This window comes from Mus caroli, unplaced genomic scaffold (genome assembly GCF_978045245.1).
Source record: "Mus caroli unplaced genomic scaffold, Mus_caroli_1 scaffold_19, whole genome shotgun sequence".
NCBI lineage: Eukaryota > Metazoa > Chordata > Mammalia > Rodentia > Muridae > Mus > Mus caroli.
Genome location: NW_028227274.1, coordinates 41,335,125 through 41,358,506, shown reverse-complemented (window position 1 = coordinate 41,358,506; position 23,382 = coordinate 41,335,125). Strand labels below are relative to the sequence as shown.

Here is a 23,382-nt window from a genome sequence, read left to right as displayed (position 1 = left end):
CTCTGGAGATACTGGGTGGAGAAGCTTTGGAAACTACCTCCCCGTCTCTAGCCTGCACAAACCTCACCAAAGCCACCAATGCACTTGTAGATTATTACTCAGTTAGTTAGATTTGTACTATGTCATCAATAAATTACATCATTTAGATGCTCAAGTTGTACAGCAGCCTGGATCTTTCATGCTGAGTTAGAAAGAGGCATAGTTAATATAATCTGAGTACAAGAGTGTGTAAAGTGCTTTTGATTGATCTTTCCAACAGAAGAATTCCCATTTGCTAGAGCAATGGCTCTACACGCATGACAATGTGCTGGAGACAAACTCCATCAGGCTGCACGATAACCCTACCCTTCCTCCCTCATCCCTTTTCAACTACCCTCTCCCATGACCACCTCTAGTAGACCATCTGTGTGGATGGCAGAGTGAGTGCATGCAACAAGACAATTCCCATAAGCAACCTCCTCAGGTTTACCTAGCTGCCTGTCTCTGTGACTGTGTACTCCAGTGACTGTGGAAGAGCCATCTGCTTCCTAGTTTAGGACAAGACTTCCACATGAACACTAGGTGTCACCTGTGCTGTCTGTTCAAGAACTTTATGAAGCTATTTTCTTATTTCTTTATTGTCTCCTTATTGATTCTGACATTTGAATTATAAATACATTCTTCCTGGCTGAATTATCATCTGCTTGATGTGCTAGCTGCTCCTTCATTTCCTTCCCTCTGCTTAGTATAAGTCCTTTGAAATACTTAAGCTGGCCACTTGGGAGGCAGAGGCAGGTGGATTTCTGAGTTCAAGGCCAGCCTGGTCTGCAGAGTGAGCTCCAGGACAGCCAGGGCTACACAGAGAAACCCTGTCTCAAATAAATAAATAAATAAATAAATAAATAAATAAATAAATAAATAAGAATAAATAAATAAAATATAAAGAGAGAGAGAGAGAAAGAAAGAAAGAAAGAAAGAAAGAAAGAAAGAAAGACAGACAGACAGACTTGTCTGTATTAGCTATCTGCATATTCTAACTTTATTTTCTTCTGAAAAGACTCTAGGGAGATTTTATCCAAAACAACAGAAATCCTGCTGTGACCCATATAGCTATCCAGTAAATATTGTGTCAATAACTTTTAAAGGAATGCTGGGAATTAGACCCAGAGCTGTGCACATTTTAAGCTGGTACTTTACCAGTAAATTAACCAAAGTAATCCTTCAACAACTAAATAAATCATTACCTATAACACACACACACACACACACACAGAGAGAGAGAGAGAGAGAGAGAGAGAGAGAGAGAGAGAGAGAGAGAGAGAGAGAGAGAGAGAGAGATGTGTACATGCACACACATACTGCCCCACATAACACTGTAAGGTGACTAGCAAAATGCTCATGTTGGAGTTGCTGTGGTCAAAGTAGGTACTCTGGTCAATGTCAGTGTAATCTTAGAAGTGTTTTCTCCCAGTGAGAAGTTCATTTTCTATTTCCCATGACTTAGCTTCCCTCTAAAAGTGAGCACATCTGTTTCCCGTGCCATGGAAAACACCACACCCTGACAGTGGCTTCACTCTCTCACGCACACTTATTGCTTCACCTCCTCTAGCACTGCTGCTTTAAAAGACACCTAAGATTCTTTTTGTTTAAGATTTACTTATTTTATGTATGAGTGTTCTATCTACAGGTACACCTACATACCAGAAGAAGGCATCAGATCCCATTATGGATGGTTGTGAGCAACCATGTGGTTGCTGGGAATTGAGCTCAGGACCTCTGGAAGAAAAGACAGTGCTCTTAACCCCTGAGCCGTCTCTGTTCACCCACCTTTTGACCCTTTACTTAGACATTTAATAGCATTATTAAATGCTCACAGACACATTTCTGACTTTTCTCTCTATTCTCATTCTTTCCACCAATTTCCAGTGCTAATTTCATCTGTTTGATTGGACTAGACATGCAGGAAAGTTTGCTTTGCTTTGTCTTGCTTTGCCTACTAAGGTTCACGGGACTAAACTGACAGGCTAATTGGAAAAGAGACATGCTCATTTATGATATGCACAGAGGCAGTTGTGATGCAACTATGCACCAGCTCTATGTGATTCAGATTTTGTGTACCATGATTCCACAGGAAAGGCAGATAATCAGGACTGCAGACCATTTTTAGGTGACTAGTGAATAATTTTAGGAGAACTAAATGGGTTTGGAGAGAACATAATGGCTAAGGACAAAGACTGCATGATGTGCAGAATAGAAGGTGGATGTATATTGGGACTGAAATAGGCATGTGTGCAACAAGGACATCCAGGCAAAATGACAGACTTCAGTGTTTCTTCCTAGTGTAAGAGTTTCATCTTTGATTAATAAAATTTCAGTCAGGAGAATGAGGCAATTCTCTGTCCCTTGGTAGAACTACCTGACCAGGCAGACAGGGAACTTTGCAGAACGTTTTCCAAGCCTTGCCAACAGGGAAGAAGCAAGCAAAGGCCTCTGTTTGGAGATAGGACCTGAAATATCTTGACCCATCAAAGCATTGGGACCTAGTTCGCTGAACCCCAACAGCATCCTCACCTTCATTGACTTGCTCAAGTTGAAAAATACTAACTGTAATCCTTTCTCATAATGTGGTCACATCTACCAGCAAGTATTAATGGTTTTCCTTTAAAAGGCACCCAATATGAGACTGTGTTTCTCTGTTCCTCTGTTATCTAGGTACAAGCCACAGCAGCATCTCACAGAGCCTCTGCTGACCCCAATATGTAAATTTTTCTCCAAACTCTCAATGAATTTAAATGACTTCCTCTTCCACTTCCTAATGTCACCCATCTCCAATGTACCGCCAACCATTCTACATACTATATAAATGTTATATTCTTAACTCACCTCCTTAGAATGCAAGCTTCATGAAAGATGGGATTTTTATCTGGTTTGTTTCCATTTTTTTATTCCTCTTCCCTTGGAATCATCATTGAAATTCATTAAATATTGGTTGAATTATACGATAATTCATCACAAAACCACTTCACTGTGAGAGAGGTTATACAATCTTCATTTTAAGGAAAAGGAAAATGTCTTAGTTATGGCTCTATTGCTATGAGGAAGCACCATGATTAAAGGCAACTCTTATAAAAGAAAGCACTTAATTGAAGACTTACAGTTTCAGGTTAGCCATTATCATCATGGTGGGGAGCATGGGGGCATGGTGCTTAAGAAATATATAAGAGCTGTGTATCTTTTCCACAGTCAGCAGGCAAAGAGAGACACTGCACCTGGCATGGGATTTTGAAACCTTCGAGCTCACTATCAGTGACACACCTCCTCCACCATAGCCGTACCTCTAATCCTCCCCAAACAGTTCCACTAACCGTGCACCAAGCATTCAAATATATGAGTTGATGGGAGGCATTTTTATTCAAACCACCATGGAAATCAAGGTTCAAGAAGTAGAAGTGAACGGGTGAAGATCATAGAAACAGGAAATCAGCACTCTGTCCAATGGCCTAATCTCCTTGTGCTTCCGAGTCCAGGTCTTAAGCAATACAGCCTTCTGGTCCCCAACCCATGATTTTTCCTTGATAGAACAGATGGTGGCTTGACAAACAGAGAAGCATCATAGTCTGGGTAGATTCAAAGGCAAAACCTGGCCATATTTGCTAAAAGATTGACATGAAGGATTGAGACTTGACTTATGGAGAGGAGCCAAGGATGAAGACAAACCTTCAGTCTGAGCAAGGAGACTAGAGTAAACCATTGACTAAAGTTTCGGGGTGTGGCAGGTTTAGAACCAAAATTCAGTTTCTTTGGAACTTACACCAAGTCTCTATTTCTATGTGTCCAAGTGTCTCTGTCTCACAGTTTCCTGAGATACTCAAAAGCCAAATCCTGCTGTGTATCCAAGGAAAAGCATTCTGAATCCTTCTGTGGAAAACATCACACTAATTCCACTGCTTTCTTGGCCAGACACAGAGGCAGCCTGAATTGATGGTTGTCTTGCTTTTCATATTCCTGGAATAGCCAAGGAAGCCTTTTTTCTTCAAATTCATCCCGAAGGCTTTATTTTAAGAAAGAAGATGATTGAAGGGGTAGCATAGCAGAAGAACTGTTTGTTGTGTGGTTCTGTTGAGGGCAGCAGCTTGAGTCAATTAGTTGGCTATTATACATTCCTGGGCCTGAACTGTCAAGGCAGTCTAATCCCGGGAACACATCACAGTTCCTACTGAGCTTGATCTCGTACGTATCATCTTGACCTCAACAGGTTTAATCAACTCTTGTGATTTAAAACAGCACACATACATAGCACATGATCACCAAGTGGTTAAAAAAAAAAATAAGTGGCAGGAATCTAGTGAAGAATGTTCTTAATCTCGATAACAACATCCAAGGAGGTAATTCAGATGCAAGGAAGGCAAAGAAACCCAGAAAGTGAACAAAAATGAGAGAATGAAATAGGGAGGAGAATAAAGTAGAAGAGGAGAAGGAAAAAGGGGAGAAGGAGAAGGGGAAGGAGGAGAAGGAGGAAGAGAAGGAGGAGGGGCAGGACGAGGAGGGGAGGGGCAGGAGGGAGGCAAGGAATAAGAATAGTAGTAATAGTATTTAAGATTGTAAACATTCCGAATTCACCTTTGATTTTCCTAAGCAAGCTTATCAAGATCTCTTCCAGTAAGAGTTAAGTTTGGGTTAGTAAAATCCAGGAGGGACAAAGACAGAAACCAGAGACAGACACACACTGGTGTGCACAAGGCACACACATGCGCACACGCAGTCACACACACACGTAGGGGGGGGCAGTTTTATAGCATGAAGTTAATTCCCTCTTTGCTCTAAATATAACCCTTCTCATTTGCATGTCAGTCCCAGAGCGCTCTGTGACCTCACACCTCCTGTCTAGAAGCTTTAGCATCTATATAAGAGCAAACCACATCTGTATGGGTGTTTCTTGACCTAGACTTTTCTTTCTCTATCTTTTTAAATTCTTTCTTGTGTCTTGCAAAAGAATTCAAGGTGGTGACCTTTGCTTGGCACTCCTCCTCCTGGCCAGAAATAAACTGGAAATTGTTGCAACTTTTCCTTTGAAAACTGCACTCAGTCCAATTGCCGTGACTAACCGGAAGCCTTTGGATTAATTTACCAGGGAGGGAGTGTTTCAGGCAGTTAGTGTGCCCTTTGATTATGTGATCAGCTACATCATTTCTGGGTGGTGAAAACAGAGGTTATGGCATTTGGAACCCTCTTTCTGTAGGTGCCTTTTATAGCTGTCCTGTTGGAAGAAAATCTTCAATTTAATGACAAGATGTCAAGAAGTGTAGTTAGAGGGCCTGCCTATAGTAATGTCAATGTCAGATCCCTAACAGATTGAATCATACTTAATGACATGCACAGAATTCCTGTTTAGTGGAACATTTGGGCTGAGAATTGGAGAGTGAGGGTGGTTAAAAGAGACTTAAGATTTTCTTTTCTTTTTTTTTTTTTTTTTGCATAGCAAAGAAATTTTGGATATTATTTAAATTGTTTGAGATTACGTTTTCAGGAAAGTCTGCCCCACCCCATTGCTGTTTAGACCCACCCACCCACCCACAGTGGCCTCTCCAGTTTCTCTTGGCCTTTTCAAGTAGCTAAAGGACATAATGTGTCCCAATGTTTCAAAAGCCACCTTTCGCCCTTGTAAATTGTCTTTCAACAATAAACTCAGGATTTCTTGCTGCACCCCCAGTTGGTTTCACACAGACAGCAACATTGGCAAAAGAGGTCCCACTCACAAATCCGTGATTGTCCAGCACAATGTGCAGGGTTTCTACCTTCCCTGCTACTGAGGTTTTCTCTGCCTCATGCCTACAGAGCAGCACAATGCCTTGACTTGCAAGAGTCAGACAGAGAATATTTTTAAAATACAGAGTACGAGCAAGAAAGCCACGGCCCTTATGCTCACTCATTTCCGGAGTGAATTTACTTTGCATTGTTAAGTGCATATGTTCATGGGCTAGGAACACCAGACACGGAGTCAGACTGCATACAGTCCGTCCAGGTCTCTGCTCTCCCAGGGGCTGTGTCTGCTGTTTACAAATATCCTAAGAGGAGCAGAGGCGCCGCCCAGTCTTTGGTTCTAACAAAGGCGGCGGCGCCACGCTCGGTCCGTTAGTGGCGGAGGACTGTCGAGACCCAGAGGAGAGTCTACTACCATTTCCTTTTTAAAAGCATAGTTCTGAAGATGGGAAACTGGTGTAGGGATTGGTGGGAGACTTAGGTGTTCAGAGGGGCTTGGCCCTGAAGGCTAGGGAACCACTACCGCGGCTTCACCGCTGGCTGCAGCATCCTTGTCCGGAAAAGTCCCTCGCGCCCTCTGGTGGTCGAGGAGCAGGTTGACTCCGCGGAGCTGGCAATAGAGGGAGGGGTGGAGTGGAGTGAGGGGTTAAAAAAAAAAAAAAGAAAAGAAAAAGTGGGTGAGGCAGATGCAAAGAAGAAAATCAATAGGGATAAGAGAGAAGAGGGAGGAGTCTCAGATCAGCCATTCCTGCCTTACGGGGTCCCAGCTGGCACCACAAAAGAAAAAAAAATAACAAAAAAAGAAACCCCAAGCCGGGCGTGAACGCCAGTGGAGGAGGGTGCGAGTGGCGGGGGGCGGGTCAGGGCGAAGGGGGACTGGGGAGATTTACTATTGTCTCTGGCAGCCGCCGCGGGAGCCAGGGAGGGGGGCGGAGGCGAGAGGAGGCGGCAGCACCGGCCGGCGCACCATTCGCTCCACCTGATCTGGGGCGCTGTGCGCTGAGCCAGGCGCGCGAGCAGCAGCAGTAGCAGCGAGGCAGACATCCCCTGCAGCCAGAATCGCCACCATGTCCTACCAGGGCAAGAAGAACATTCCGCGGATCACGGTGAGTCCGCCGGTGGCTCCTTGCCGGCCACGGGCTGGGTGGCTTGGATGCCATTGGCGTGCCTGGTCGGGTCCCCCGGGAAATAGGGACCCGGCGCGGTCCGGGTGCTGGAGTGCGGCGGTCAGTCCAGACGGCGCAGACGGCGCCACGCTGATGCAGCGACCCTGGGGTTTGAAGAAATCAAAACAAAGAGCAAAACCTTAAACACTGACGCAGAGAACTTCGGGTTGTTTGTCCTTTTCCACCGCCGAGAGCGCATGGCTCACGGGGCTCCGCGGAACCCAGCCTCGCCGGGGGCGGGGGGTTTCTCCTGCAGCTTGAGGTGTGCTGTATCTTTTATGTCTGGTAGGGTGTGAGAGATGACACCTTTCTCCACTGGTAGTTGGCAGCCGGACCGCGCCCCTCTCCTTGCTCTGGCCTTACGGTTTGATCCCAGCGCCTCAGAGAGGGCGCTATGGGTGCCTGGACTAGGAGCCCTGGGGGGATACCCTTCTTCACCACACATAGGTTTGGGTGTGTCACATTTGAGACTCAATAGCTAACATGCAATGAAAACAATTAACTTTATTTCCACCTTAATTGTATACCCTTTTCATGCCATTCCTATTCCTCCTCCCAGAGAAAACTGAGTTTGCAGAGAACATCTTAGTTTGCAGATGTACACGGACGCATGCAGTGTCCAACTGCCATTGTGTGCTAGCGTGAACCGTCGCCGGCTGACTGGTGTCATGCTCCAAGTGTGCAACTAGGGTGGGGAAGTGCCTTTATCAGCTTTGGAAGGGATCTCTTCACCAGTTCCCAGCTAGGTGTCCTGGACAAAACACCTCTCCCAGCCTCATATTCCTCTCTGATGAGTTGATTTAATGACCTGCATAGTGGGGACATCTGGCAGTCTAGGATAGCATTAAAACAACAAAAGCAAAAGCCAATGGCATTTGCTAGTTTAGCAGGAAGCAATATGGTTGTATTAAGATGTGGTGTGTGTGTGTGTGTGTGTGTGTGTGTGTGTGTGTGTGTGTGTGTTACAGGAATGGGTGGCTACTCCATCTTTGCAAGGGGAACAAAGGAAGTGATAACTGGCCTCTGGGAGGCTCTGCAGCTGCCCCAGGGCTGACTTCTACCTGCCACCTACTTAACTCTTAGGGGATCTGCCTAGATTTTGCCAGGAGTCTGAGTCTCACACTTTCCCCTCCTCCGTTTTGGAATGCCCCGTGCAACTGCAGTGAAGAGCCTTCTTCATGCCCCGATGACACTGCATTGTTAAGTGACTTATTCCTGTTGCAGCATCTCACCTTCAGCTGACACCTGAGCCCCACTTCGCTATGTGACAATTGCACCCCACCCCTACCAGCTGTCCACCTGATCCCGGGGAAGAAACACTCCCCAGGGAGAATAGTTGAGCTGGCTAGGGATCCTTTTGCCTAAGAGGCTTTGGGCTTAAAGGATGTACTCCTGTGTCACTACCTGAGAACACTCACTCTCCATCCTTGAGAAAACAATGTGCGTGCAGCTTCAACGGTGTCAGTGTTTGCCTGGTGCCAGTTGTCTATGCAAAGAGATGTAGAAGGTATCACCAGAAACAATCTAATCTGAATCTCAGCTTCATTTTTATATTGGTTTCTTTAATGAAGTGGTTAGGACCACGTACTCTCTCCTGCTCCTGCAGCTGGAGGTCTGTTGCAGGCCACTTATTTACACCTAATGTGCAATCTTGCCAAATCTCCTTTTGGGGACAGGCAGAGAACCATCCCCTGCCCCTCCCAATTTTTTAAAGACTTCAGTCATTCTTCTTACAGATCCAGTCCATGACATGGCATTGAGGACCACACCCATTTTTTTCCCCTAGGTATCATTTAAGCCACCTTTAAGGAATGATAAAGACATTTAGGCAGCATAGCCTGCCTTAAGATACACAGAAACGGTGGTTGTGCCCTGCCCTGTTCTCAGGACTGGGCTTCTAAGGGGTTCCCTTTTGTCTCTGCTTGGATGCTCTCCCGTGGGGTACTTGGTTCATTTTCAGTGTGCCTCCCATTCTTTTCTCTGTGCATGGGCGTGGTGCTGCATACAGCCCGTGCTGGAAGCTGGAGCTGCAGCTATCTCCAGCAGCTGGGAAGGGACTGGACAGTGGGTGTGAATGTCTTCAAGCCAGGCTGTCTGACAGTCATTGTTAGAATAGGGCAGAAGACAAGGTGGGCCTGGCAGGGGGCGGGGCTGGGCTAGGGGGGTAAGGAATCCATGTCTAGATTTTTCTCATGCTTTGTGTTTGCATTTCTGTGAACAGGGGTTCTTTCTTAGAATAAAACATCTCTCCATATTTGTACGGCTATAAAAGATGACTGTCTTCATACTACAAGTACTAAAATACCTTTCCTAGACATGGGTAAAAATATAAAAATTTGGACAGAGCTCTACATAGATTGAAAATGTGATTAAAGATACAAAGCTAACATGTGTTCCCTACTCTTGATATTGGTTCATTTTTTTTTAAATACAAGCCTTCTAAAATCCTAATTAAAAATTCTACCCCCTGCTTTTTCTTCTGTTAAGGCAGCCCCACCCAGTACCTCAAGTGTCACTATAGGCTGTAGACTGAAGGAGGCAGTCTTCCCCAAGCCTGACCCAGTTGTCTCTCTAGATACTGCCTTGTGCAACCATTTTTGGTTGGGAATAGGGTTTTTGTTTTGCTTTTTGTTTATATTGCTTTTCTCCTTCCACTTGCTCTGGCTGCTCTTCTGAGGTGAGAACACTTCCACTCGCCGGTGTGCACTTGTTTTGGGGGGTGGGGGGTGGGGCAGGAGGGTTTGCTTCCTCTGGTGGATCTGGGAAGGGGCTCTCCTTGTGAGTTGTTCAGGCTTGGATCTTATTTTGCCTTGTCAGGGCAGCAAGTGAACCATCTTTACCACCTGAATGCCAGCCCTTGATTCTCAGTGTCAGAGATGAGGCATTCTGGGTGGCTCAACAGATTAGGCACAACCTTCTAGCTCCACTGTCTCACAGTGTTAGGCTCATAGTACCTGAGGAGTATCAGTTGGGTATTATGTCTACACAGTGCTGGGCACAAAATACCTAAAGCATATCAATTGGGCATTATATATGCACAGTGTTGAGCATATAATACCTAAGGAATATCAGTTGGATATTATTTTGTCCCAAGATTGTGTACACTGCATGCTTTTCCCATTTAAGCCTTGAATCAATAAGTCTGACAGTATACGCATCCATATTTTAAAAAAATTCAAAAATCTCTTTCATCTATTATATTCAAATAAATATGTAGCATTTGGAATAGTACCTACCATATCAATTTTGGAGGTACTTTTTTTTTTTAAATGTTAACAGCCAGTCCTTTTCTTTCTCTGATATAAGCTCCACTTGAACCTGACTAACGGATTGGGAAGACTCCTGAAGTGTGGGTACCAGTGTTTCCTGTGCATTTTCTTATCTGAGCATTGACAGAAAAACCACTTCATAGTTTAGAGCCTGGAAACCTGGGTACACCAAGTCAGTACAGAGTTACACAGTGAGAGTTGGGAGGAAAAGCTGGAAATCAAGCCAATGGCTTATCCAACTTCAAAGTCACTTTTATGCAGCTGCTGCCTCCCAGAGGCACATAAAGAGCCCTAGAATTCATTCTCTCCACTCCTTCACCCCCCCCTCCTCCTCCCTCCCACTCCCTCTCCCTTTTGCCCTCTCTCTGCCTTCCCCCACCCCCACTGACTACAGAGAGGTGGCTTTTCTTAATGACTAATGAACTTCTGTAAACAGTGTCTTGTAGATAACTACATCTCTGTTTTCTAGTTGTGTTGCCTGTGTGATCTTTGGACATTGCTGAGATCATACCTAAGAATACCAGCTGCCAGTTTTAATATGGAGCCTGGAGCCTGAGCTCTGAGCTCTTGTTAGAAAGGGGACTATTGTCAGGTTGTAGGTTCCATGGTAATTGCTTTATGAAAAGGGGTTGGGAGTGTACAGTGAACTTGTGGAGTGCCTGTGGTCTTTGGGCTGGGGGACTAGACTTGACTTCGAGGAAGGAGCCAGTGTACTCTGCCCCTCCCCAAATGCATGCACCTGTGTGTCCCTTGTGCATCAGTAGGGGTCACTTCATGGGAAGAAAGTATTAGGAGGTAAGAATTAGAGTTCAGAGACCAAACAAAGGAGCCAGCCTATCAAGTAAGGTGCCATAGAAGGGAAACTCCAGAGGGAAAGACAGACCCAAACTCTCAAACCCTTAGGACTGGGAAGCTTTTGAGCTATCTGATTGTGGAAATGGTGATGCAGCTCATACCTGGGGTGTCTGTTTTGTTCCTTTATATTCTGAGCAGGTATGCCACAATTCCTAGCCAGGCTATTCTTTCTGAAGAATAAGCAAAATGCTTCAGGTGTAAGAAAGGCTTTGAGTACAAAGTACAATACTTTGGGGGAATTCCAGAGAGAGATTTCTGAACAGAATTTGAAACTTATCTGGCTTCCAACACCAGCTTGAAACAAACAAACAAATGCAAAAACAAAAACCAAGACCTTTCCTTTTCATTCCTCCGAGCTGTTGGAAGGTTCAATACACTTTGACCCCTGAAAGTGGTCTGTGAACACCCAGATGTGTTCAAGATAGTAAATATTTGTTTATAAGATCTCAATTACTTCCCAGGGTGAGCATTAATAAAGGAACATTTGGCAACTGTCTGGTAAAGAGATTTTCCTGGGAAACTTTGAAAATACGTTTTCAAACAGAAAAAATATGAAAGTGATGTTATACAACGTTGACGATTTTTCTTGCCATAGTCATGTGACAACAGTCTATAGAATTGTGCCTGTCATTCATTTCTGACAATAGTACAAGAGGCTACTAGGTTGCCTTTCGTCAGACCAAGAAACCGCCTAAATAGATTTACACACTACTATTTTCAGTCCTAATCAGCTTCCATCTAGAGCAGCCTAGGATCAATCCCCTTCCCAGCAGGTAGTTTACAACTCAACTTCTAGTGGATTTTCTCTATCATTTCTTCCAAAGTTATAGAAATTAAATTAAAGTTGAAAAAGAACAAAAACCCCTTTGTACCCTATATAACCCTTTGTTCTTTAGCTGTTGACATGTTTTATAAAACCATTTATATCTGCTTATTACAGTTAAAAGCCACAAAATGTTAACAAAAGTAGGAATGTGTTCCTGGGTACAAATGTGCCTGCTTGATCCAGCCACTACTCTTAACTAGAAGGGAACAAGAAGATGGGAAGCATCTTCAGCCACTAGATGATGTGGATGGATAAGCAGAAATGAACACCCTTACATCCGGTGAAGCCCCCATTTGGTCCACACACACAGTTTCACTTGTCCTCAATCTTCCCTCTGGCCAATGAGGAACAAGTGTAGTCAAAGACTGGAAAACAGCCTTCCATGAAGTTCCTATTTGATGAAATAAAATTGACACATGTCTGTGTTAACCTATGAAGTAGACTTGACACCAAAATAAAAGCTCATCGGTGAAATAGGTTGAGCCCTTCCACCTTCTTTTGAGACACGGTCGTTTCATGGAGTAGATATATGACTTCTCTCTTGAGGAATGTATCCTGCGAACTAGCAAGAGGAAGCTAAGCATGGTGGAGCTGTTAAAATAGTTCACTAAGTGAGAGACTGAGCACAAACTCCTAGATATATCACATGCACCCCACTGAAAGCTGCATGAATTAGTTCATGTAGTTTACTACAACTCTCATGCATACAGTTACAGCTCACTATTGCTATTGTTCATCCTAGGGAAGGGATCACAAAGATTACCTCATTTAACTGAAGTCACATGGGTAAAATGAAAGGTCCTGGGGTTGTTCCACCAAGAGGCAAGTTACCTAGGCAAGAAAGCAGTAGCTCCGTGGGTACACATGACTAGTCCTTTTCTCTTCACCTCTAATTCTATAGACCCAGCAGCTCACACGTCAAATATTTGCTGTGGGAGTGCAAGGCAGGTTGGAGATGAGCTGGCCAAGTGCAGGAAGAACATAACTTCAGGAAGAACAGCTGGGTGTATGCTCTTCTAACATGGTTCCTTCAACTGTCTGAGTTTCCTTCTGGCTTTTGCCCAGGAGCTTGTACCAGTACAGGATGGGAAAGCAGATGCCATTTTCTTCTTCCTGCCTTGCTTAGATGAGAGTCTGAGTCCCCAGGCCCCTTCTCACTCTCTGTCCCTGTCCTTTTCCCAGACAGAAGAGAAACCAAGCTCCAATTCCCATTCAGCCAAACAGACACACCCAGCACTCTTAGCCAGATAAAAGTGCCATAATAGAAAGGCCCAGAAACCTATTGGAGATGTCTGGAATTCAAAGACACATTCCTCATGGCTTACTTTCTGTGTGCCTGTGCATATGTCATAGAAATACTAGATAATAAGAACTGAAGGACAAGTGAGAATGTTGTCCCATGATGATAATACATCTTACACATCCTATAAAAGTACTCCAACTCTACACTGAGCTACTATAGCCACAGCCAAGACTTTATTTGAAGAGAAGCATCCCTTAGAGAAGTAAAGAACCCCAGTTGTGGCCGCAGTGTAAGTGGCCCCTGGAAGGCATACTCTTGGGTCTGCCCTTGCTTCTCATTTACCAGAGACTTTAGGAAACCTCAGAATCTGCCCTGACAAACAGATCTTTGCACTCTCTGATCCCCAAGGTCCCTGCTAATGCAAATGACATCGGGAGCAAGCATTTTGCTGTTCTGTTGCACATTCACATAGAAGAGTTATAAAAGCTCTTCTCTTCCATGAAGAAAGTGTAAGCATGAGAGATGGCATCAGCTCAGCAGGACCAGCCAACAGACTCTGGTTGCTTTTTACCCTTAAGATCTTTGCCTTTTTCTTACCTGGGGAGTAGACTTAGCTAATAGCCTATAGGAGAGGGCAGTGGAGTAATAATGAGGGATAGGCCCTTTTCTTTAAGCAGAGCTTTAGGTCAATGAAAACGAGCATTATTAAAGTGGTGGCATGATTCATTTCCTGCCACTGCTGTGTCTCCTTCAGTGAAGGCTACCATTGATAGAGGCACAAAAGGGACAATTGCCCCCCAAATCTAGACTAGGCAAACAAACAAGCCAACAGAAAACAGCTCTGAGACTGTGCTCGCCAGAGCCTCTTTGGCTGCCCGTACTGATATTTTAAATATGATGGCTGCTGTCCAATGGAAATAGCTCCCTTCTCCAAAGCTCAGTAACACCATGGACTCTGTGTGAGGGTATCAGGGAGCATCCTGCACCTAAATCTTTGATCATCACATATTAGGTCCTCTGTTTAAGGAAAAGAAAAATCCATAAGCACTGCTGAATGAATAGATGCATTTAACATTGACCTGCAGCATTAACTTCAATGGGGAAGATGACCTGAAAGAATTTGCTTTTGCTTTCCCTCCTGAACACTAGCCTCCCTTTCACTGACACCTTTTGAGAATACTCATTAAGACTTCAAGATAAGGTCCAATTGTAAGATACTGCCATCAAGTCACTGAGCCAAGAAAAATGGGACATATTAACAGAACAAACAGGTTACTGTGGGACAGAGCCTGCTCTGGGCAAATGTGCCAGAAAACCCTCTCGCATTTACACCTCTTTCTTCTCTGTCCATGTCCCCCCCATAGCTGTGTACCCTTTCTGAGCATGTTTTAGGGGTCAACTTGGATAATTCTGGTTGTAAACACAGGCATCATTTCTCTTACTGTAAATGACTTAAGGAATTCATTCAGATCATTAACTTTTCTTTCAAATAAAGGAAATTGTCACCATGAATCTTTGAACCTGAATACAATATAAATCTGAATGAATGTCTCTGTCTCCCTTTGTACATAAACCACGAACTCGTTAGGGTTATTAGTAGCAATGAAGCCCACTGGCACATGCACAGCTAATTTTGTCTTTTAGGAATACTGGCTAGGAAGCAGCTCATTGCTCCTCCCCCCCCCCCCCAATTAGAGTTGAACACTCAGATAGAAAGTTTTAAAGTTTCCTAATGTGTTTTTAAAGATTTCAACGACAATCGTCATCTTCCTTTGAGCTTATACTTGGATCTGTTCTCGGAGTTAGATTATTTACTAAAGTTCATATATTAGTTAACTCGGTTCACCACTGCAACTGAATGACAAGAAGCAGCAACTTGTTGGGAAAGGAAGGGTTTATTTTGGTTCAGAGTTGGATTCCTAATTTATGTTTTCAGGGGAGGGATGGTGGCAGACAGGTCCGGGGCAGTTAGAGCCTGAAGCTAGGACGTTACACCTCCTCACATCCTGGCAGGACAGAAGGTGGAGAGGGAGAAATACCAGCCTGGACCAGGATTTTTCATTTCCCCTGTTTTATTCACTCTGGACCCTAGCCCTCAGGATGGTGCTGGCCACATCCAGCCCAGGCCTTCCCACCCCAGGTTCACTTCTCCGGAAACACAAGCTGAGATGTGCCTGTAGATGAATTTAAACCCAGAGAAGTTAGTAATTCAGATTAACCATCACACTTCCTTCTTTGGTTTTCAGAGTACAGTCAGACAGAGCACATTTTAAGGCGCTCAGGTCAGCGTGAACCATGCAGTGGCAATAAGTCTCCGGTTTTTGCTGTAACAAAATATCTTTAGACGGCAACTTAAAAAGGGAAGTGTTTGTTTTGGCTCACAGTTTGAGAGGATCCGGTCTGTCATGAAGGGGCAGCATTGCAGCAGCTGCCTCCCTGGTGATGGGAGAGATTCCTCCCCTTCTCACATCCTAGCAAAGAGGAAGCAGAGGATGGGAGGAGACAGGACCACTTTTTAAACCCCCAAGGCCATCCAGTCACCCCACACGTGAGCCTATGAGGGACATTTCAAAACAGAATATTTTCGTCTTGATAGTAGTCATTGGATCCCTTTGCTCTACAGAAGAAGGAAAAGCATGGGAGGTCACTGTATCCGTGGACCTAGAACATTGAAAGTATTTGTATTAAGGACTACATACATGATGACGACGACTCTGTAATATAACCAGATGCAACAGAAACATTTTGATATTTTCCTGTTGTTGAATTACTAGTATTTCTTGACCACTAGCTATGTGAAGATTTTCACAGAAACATCTAATGCAGATAATATATATAAACATTAGTTTTCCAAGAAGATTAGGTATTTACTGTGTGCTCACCTTACTGTCTTATATTAAGCTATTTCATTCAGTATCTCACTTAATCCTGAAAAGAATTTGATTAGGTAGAGTCCCAGCAGAGATCTTTCTATTCTATTGTTGGGAGAAAACAAACAAACAAACAAACAAAAAAGTAAAGATTAACCCGTTAGTGCACATGAGCCTCAAGCGACCAATTTCAAATTTGAGTTATCTGACTCAGAACTCACATCCTTAACTATTGTACAGTACAGTGCCACCTTACTTTCATAATGTCTTAGTCAGGGTTTGCATTCCTGCACAAAATACATGACCAAGAAGCAAGTTGGAGAGGAAAGGGTTTATTCAGCTTACACTTCCACATTGCTCTTCATCACCAAAGGAAGTCAGGACTGGAACTCAAGCAGGTCAGGAAGCAGGAGCTGATGCAGAGGCCATGGAGGGATGTTACTTACTGGCTTGCTTCCCCTGGCTTGCTCACCTTGCTCTCTTATAGAACCAAGACTACCAGCCCAGAGATGGCACCACCCACAATGGGCCCTCCTACCCTCTCACTAATTGAGAAAATGCCTTACAGCTGGATCTCATGAAGGCATTTCCTCAAGAGAGGCTCCTTTCTCTTTTCTCTGTGATAATTTCAGCTGTGTCAAGTTGACACACAAAACCAGCCAGTACACGTACAACAGTTAGAAAAATCTCATATTTCTGGAGACACAAAATTTGTCTCTTTCAAGTCCACACTGTATCTTCTCTTGTTTTCCATGAGGCATAATTGGTATAAGAAATATGCAGAGCAGCTAATTGGTAACCCTACCAAGCAAGGGGGTTGGTTCAGTAGTCACTGTTTTGTATTCAGAAGTTTTTTGCCCTTCACGCTCAGAGCACCAGTCCCAACCTGTCTGACATGAATAACTTGGCATGGAGGTGGACCTTGGTCTCATCCCCAAGGCTACTTTGTAATGAGATAGAGAAAATACCAGCAAGAGGTTTTCCTTGACAAAGGGAACCTCACTTTCTGACTGAGATCCTGTACTGCACACGACTGTAGCCAAGGTTCTGGAGGTGTTTGGTTTTCTGTGACTCTGAAAATTTCATGTAATCAAAATATCCCTAGAGCTATCATTGAACGCTCAGTGATTCTTTACAGGTGAGGAAACAAAGACGCAATTGAATAATGTTTTTTCCCCATTGCAGATTATTGAGTATTTAAACTTAAACCTTTTTTTTTCCATAAAAAAGTAGTTGTAGAAGAATTTATGAAAGGTATAAATAAAATAAAGGCAATAAACACAGGTGTGAATGAAATTAGCAAGAACTAGCCATTGGGAACCTTATTAACATGTCCCATAAGGATTTTTTTACGTAGTGTCATTTTTTAATTAATTAATTAATTAATTAATTAATTTTTGAGACAGGGTTTCTCTATATAGCCCTGACTGTCTTGGAACTCACTCTGCAGACCAGGCTGGCCTCAAACTCAGAAATCTGCCTGCCTTTGCCTCCCAAGTGCTGGGATTAAAGGCGTGCACCACCAGTGCCTGGCTTATGTGTCATTTATTAAAACAGTACCACATGTGGGTTCATGTTCTTTACTGCCCACGTTGTCTTTCTACAATATATTATTACAATTTTAAAAATATTTTTTCCATAAAATTGTTTTTAACCTGTTCAGTATATTATCTCATTGCTTAAAGAATCCAGTTAAATTAATCCAGTTGTGTTTTGTTTTTTAAGTTTGAATTGTCTCTAAGATCTTTCTTAATAACAAAAACTGAAATGGCATTCATTTTAAACTCTAGGCTTATATTTGAGGCTAAATAAAAAGCTACCATGTGGGGAGAAGAATAATTTGTCTAGTCACTCAGCTCACAGGTCTCAGGACACTAGATCTGAATCTTAGTCTTACCTGGAATCTCACTATTGTGGTCTTCACAACACTGCGCCATTTTTTTTTTCATGAAAAAAAAATAAAAGTTCTTTTCTCTGTTTTCTTCCCCTCTCCAATGAGCACATTTATTTCCCCATCGGGGCCCTTTGCCTGCCTTTCTGCTTTCTTAGTATCTGTGGAAGTGCACAGTGTCCTGGAAGCTGAGGTTCCACAGCTGGAGAGAGAATTTGGCTGGCTTTGCCTCGCCCCTCTCCTCACAGGCTTAACCCGGAAGCTTGGAAGCTGGTTTTTATTTTCCATTTTCTCTAGGTTTGCGTTTCTTTCCTTTATTCTTTCCAGGAAATCTACATTTGAAGTCATCCCCTTTTTGCCCCCAGAACTGATCTGTGCTCCAGATCTTCTGGAGATCATTCTGTGTTAGGGATATTGATCATTCAGAAATGGGTTTCTGCTTTATCCAACAAGACAGACTTAAATTATGGACTGATAGAGAGGGGAAAGTCAAGCCATTTTACGGCAACTGGATATAATGTTTTGCTTCTAGAGACTTAGTTCAGGGTTATTCCCAATGGAGATACATTTTGTGTTTCAGTGCCTCCCGGAGCCTATCACAGATTCTTTTTGCTACAAGAATTCATAGGACAGCGTGCTTTGCTCGGGTAAAGGCAGGAAGACAAATGTCCTGTGATTCCAGCCCCTTTGTTTATATACTTAAAACACTTCTGGTAAGAGGTCAAGCCTTTTGCCAAAGGTTTTACATTTTTTCCTTTAAGTGGCATTTCCTCTTGCTGGATTTGGGGACTTTTGTCCCTTTTTTTTTTTTTTTTTTTTTTTTTAGGTAGGGGAGAATGTTAGAAACTAAACTGGTCCTAACAGAGCCATACATTGGCTTCCCAAGAACCAGTCCTACTTGGAGACAGGATCGTTAAAATGAGAATCAAGTCAAAAGAAGCCATTCCGAGCCAGTCTCCACCCAATCTAAATAAAATAACATAAACATACATACACACCCCACTACCACAACCCTTGCCCCCACATACATACACAGGCCAGAGGGAGGGGCATTTCTAAACCCTTGGAAGAAGAGAAGATGGTGCAGGAACTCAGCAGCCACACCTGCTGGCCCATGACCTCAGACCTGCAGGCTTTCACAGGGCCACACAGGGTGAAGCTTAAAGTCAGAGAATGAGAACATTTGAACTCTTATCTTGTGACAGGAATCATTATTTATAAGAAATTATATTAAGAGATGGAATGATATTCAAATCTCATAGCATGCCTGGATATAGGTATTACCAGCCTTACTTCATAGATAGTGACTGGAGGCTTGTGGTTGTGGTTGCAGATGGAAGGGGGCCCAAATTTACCTTCTTGTCTGACTTTAAGCCTTCACTTAATATGTTGTGCCCCTTTCCAGTGAAGATGCTCACCAGGATGTAAAGAACACTTAAAGAAGCAAACAACTCCAGAGCCTCAGTGAACTTGAAGCCAATTCTGAGATTAGATAAGTTTGGCTTTGAATTTTAGTGTTAAAAGTAAGGTGGGGGACTATCAGCAGACAATGTAGTTGGGTTTCTCTAGAGTTTAGACTTCCAAAAAAATGAGGGGATACATATCTACATGTAATAAAGAATTTGCATCCATAGTGACAGATCCATGACCCTGAAGACATCTGACCCTCCAAAAGAGAATGAATTACCTTTGCTAAAGCAGCTAGTGAAATCCATACAGACAAATCATGAGGAGAAACCCTATTTTTCCACAACATAGTTTAGAATTATTTCAACTAGTCTGAAGATTTATTTTACTTGTATTGAAATAATAAGATGATGAACATGCAGTTAATGAAAACCAAGAAGAAAGTAGAAAGTGGACAGGCAGTGCTCCCTCTTGTCTGTGGCTGTGGAGTCTGCAAATAGAGAGATGCTTGCTGAGATGTGTTCAGCTTGCTTGATCTGCCAGTTGGCTTGACTTCTGCAAGCTTCAGCATTGCAATAAGATCTTCAAACCAGACACTGGCTCCAGCCTAGTTCGAGGCCCTCATCTTACTGAAAGAAACCCTCCTTAGTGCTCCATTGTGCTCATCCCTAAATTTATCCTTCATGGCCACCCTTTAGCACATAGACCAGGCCAAGTAACTGTCTTGATGAAATGTCTTCTGTAGTACCACAAATAAGGCCCAGGCCCTGGCTCCAGAGCTTACATGTGCTCCCTGCTGCCACTGGCTTCCGGTGGCTTTGCCTCCCCTCCCGCTTGTCCTAGGTTGTGTGTTTCCCTCTAGCTTATAGTGTGTGTGTTTCCTCTTGTCTCAAAGTGAGCATGGGATTTTTTTCTAAGATCACACCGTTCAGATCTTTCTTTACTGACACCTTCGTATATGTACCTTCTTGGAAAATAATCAAAAGTAGTTCTACTCTCTCATCTCCTCTGTCTCCTGTCTTATAAATTTTCCTGTTCTCTGCTGAGATTCTAACATGTGTCTAGACTCTTGTTTGTTCCTTCCTGTTTCAATCATCATAGTGAAAGATTGTTTTGTGTTTGCTATCATATCACTAGATATATTTGGCAAACATCAAACAAAGGATCAGGTGTATGCATGAATAAAACATCACACTGCACCTTGCCTTTAAACTAATGTGCTCTCTCAGGTTAATTGGTTCAGGAGCATCAAGGAAAAAAGATGATACATGAAGACAGTCTGTGGGACCATTTAGAAAAGGGAACCAGTCAGAGGCAGCCAAGGAGCCTGGGGAGAGCAGTGTGTGGGGGAAGGAGGAGGAACAAATTAGGATAAAACATACTGAAGCATCTGTATAAAAATGCCATAAGGAAACACATTAGTAATGTAAAACAAAAAGTTAATTGTAATAAGAAAAGGCCACTAGACTATCTTTTCAGTGATAACGGGACCATATCTACTGTATGTTTTGTACTGTCAAAGCAAGGGCTCTTGGTCTACCCTTAGGAATGAGATTAGGAAGGAAAGAGGAAGACTTGCAGTGGTGAGGAGCAGGGAGCGCTAACAGATGTGTGTCTGAGATCATACTTGGCTATTGTTTTTAGACACAATTTAATACACCTCCCAGTGTATATCTGCTGTGTATAGAACGTGGACAACTATAAAGTTAAATATGAAGCATTTCTGGTGAGATGTGCATCACAAGGGCTTACTGAAGAACAGTTCCAAAAGGTTGTTCTCCCATATGCTAGGAAAAGAGAATGTTAAGTAATGACCTAGAAGAGGGAGCATAGCTTCATGGCTTTGTGGGTAAGGATGAAGTCAGCTTGTCCTTAAATATGGGGGACATATGCCTGTAATGTTAGCATAGCCTTGGCCAATAGAAAGCAATCTTTAATGCTCTGGGTTTTGCCACTTGTTCCCAGAGTCGGAGGAGTTTGTTGAAGATGAAGGAAGCTTTGTCACAAGTTCCGATTATTTTTAAGTGTGGCTTCCTTTGTACTTATTTCCAGAGTTCATTTCAGTCCAGGTCTTCCTCGCTCTCAAAGTATTTATAATTTTCCCTGTCAATATAACTTGGGGAAGTTTGGGGCCAGTGAGTCAAGATTACTGTTGCTTTTATAGGCCCCTTTCTGGTGAAAGCAAGGCTGTGGGTACATAGAGGTTTTTAAGCTAGATAAAAGACAGAGACTGGGGATTACTCAAGGCCATAATACGTTTTGTGTGTCAAGAAAGGACCACAGAAAGCATGGCCTGATATCCCACCCTAAGTTTCTTTGTAAGAATTGTGTTATATGTTCTTTGATTGGTTGTTCAGTCTCTGAGAACCCCCATAGACCCAGGTTAGTTGATTCTGTTGCTCTTCTTATGGTATTCTCTTTGTTTTGTTTTGTTTTGTTTTGTTTTGTTTTGTTTGAGACAGGGTTTCTCTGTGTAGCCCTGGAAGTCCTGGCACTAACTCTGTAGAACAGGCTGGCCTTGAACTCAGAAATCCACCTGCCTCTGCCTCCCAAATGTTGGGATTAAAGGTATGCGCCACCAGGCCCGGCTTCTTATGGTATTCTTGACCCCTCCAGCTCCCTCAATCCTTTCCCAACTCTTCCACAAGACTCCCCCAGCTTTTCCTAATGTTTGTCTGTGAGTCTTTGCATCTGTTTCCATCAGTGGTTGGGTGGAGTCTCTCAGAGGAGAGTTACGCTAGACTGCTGTCTGCAAGCATAGCAGAGTATCACTAATAGTGTCAGGGCTTGGCTCTTGCCCATGGAATAGGTCTCAAGTTGGCCATTGGTTGGCCATTCCCTTAATCTCTGCTCCATCTTTATCCCTGCACATCTTGTAGGAAGGACAAATTTTGGGTTTCTCTTAGCTTTTATCTAACATAAGGGGTTAAACTGTCTGTCAAAAAAAAAAAAAAAAAGCAAATACCTGCTTTTATATTTCTTACCCAGTAAGTTATTCTACCAATAAAAGTGGACAACGTACAAACACACACACATGCACACACACACACACACATGAATTGTTCTGTGGTCTTTACTATAAAATAGTTAAGGCTTACTTCTTCACTGAGCTGAACCAGACTTTTATTAAAAAAAAAAAAAGTGAAAAGTCAAACTGTTTTTCAAGAATAGAGAAAAGAGAGGCAGGTAGACAACAAAACCACTAACTTCATCCCGAGATGTGGGTTCTCACTTTTAAAGGAACCGACATTTGTTTAATATCTTCTGTACCCAGAATTTACGATCACAGTGGTCTTTTGAGGACAATAATCATTTTCTTGAAGACCTTCCTTCCTTCCTCTGTTAACCCTAAACTCTGGCACAGACCCATGGCTTGGGTTCTTAGACTGCAGAGAGGATGAGGACATGCTCTTTGTACTCCTGTTCAGAAGAGTCAAGTCTGAACGTCCAAGTTACAGCAAGCTTGAGCCCATCTCTGGCCTTGGAAACTGTGCCTTTCTCCAAGACCCTTACATCCAGGCCCTGTCCCTGGTGGGAGCCGGGACACTACAAGCTGTGCCTTCTATAAAACGTTTCTACCATGGGACAGTGTTAGGGAGTTGCATAAGTCAGTGGTTGCATGCTTTTAGCCACAATTCCCAGGAAGTCCCCACCAACTTTTAAAGTATAATCTCAGACTTGGAAAAGGATCTCTGTGGCCTCTACAAATTGCTGGGTGCAATCGCCTGTCATTTGAAGGTGCCGCTCACATTATTCTAAGGCCCAAGCCTGCATTTCACTTCTGGGAATTACAGTTTGGCTGGCTTTCAGATTTAGTGAAAAGGTTTCTTGTTTCTGAAAGGCAATGGGGTGAGAATTCACCAGGCTTCCCTGCCACTGTAAAGATCCAGCCAAAGCCAGCTGTCTGTCAGAAATGATTAAAGAGGAGAATTGCCTCTTAACAAAGGAGTAGAGACCATTCATCCACACAGCAACAAAGACAAGACATCACTTGCTAGAGTCCCAAATTTCTAACAATCTGTCACCATTTGTTGTTTTTCTATGGACTTAGGAATTTCCAGTGTGCTAGTAACTCAAGTCCATCCATTGATATCATTTTCCTAAATCCCAAGACCC

At 43.3% G+C, this 23,382-nt stretch overlaps 1 protein-coding gene across 2 annotated transcripts in view; it reads left to right on the top strand.

The window, feature by feature from the left end:
• LOC110284526 (dihydropyrimidinase-related protein 3) overlaps positions 1-23,382 on the top strand; it is a 109,446-nt gene that overhangs the window by 38,619 nt on the left and 47,445 nt on the right. Inside the window, exon 1 of one of the 2 annotated variants that reach the window (XM_085833714.1) lies at positions 6,613-6,845. The exons of the other annotated variant lie outside the window; for it this stretch is intronic. Coding sequence (XP_085689840.1) covers positions 6,807-6,845 — 39 coding nt within the window. The 5' untranslated portion in view covers positions 6,613-6,806. Of the gene's footprint in view, positions 1-6,612; positions 6,846-23,382 lie in introns of those variants that run through there. 2 annotated transcript variants of the gene reach the window in all.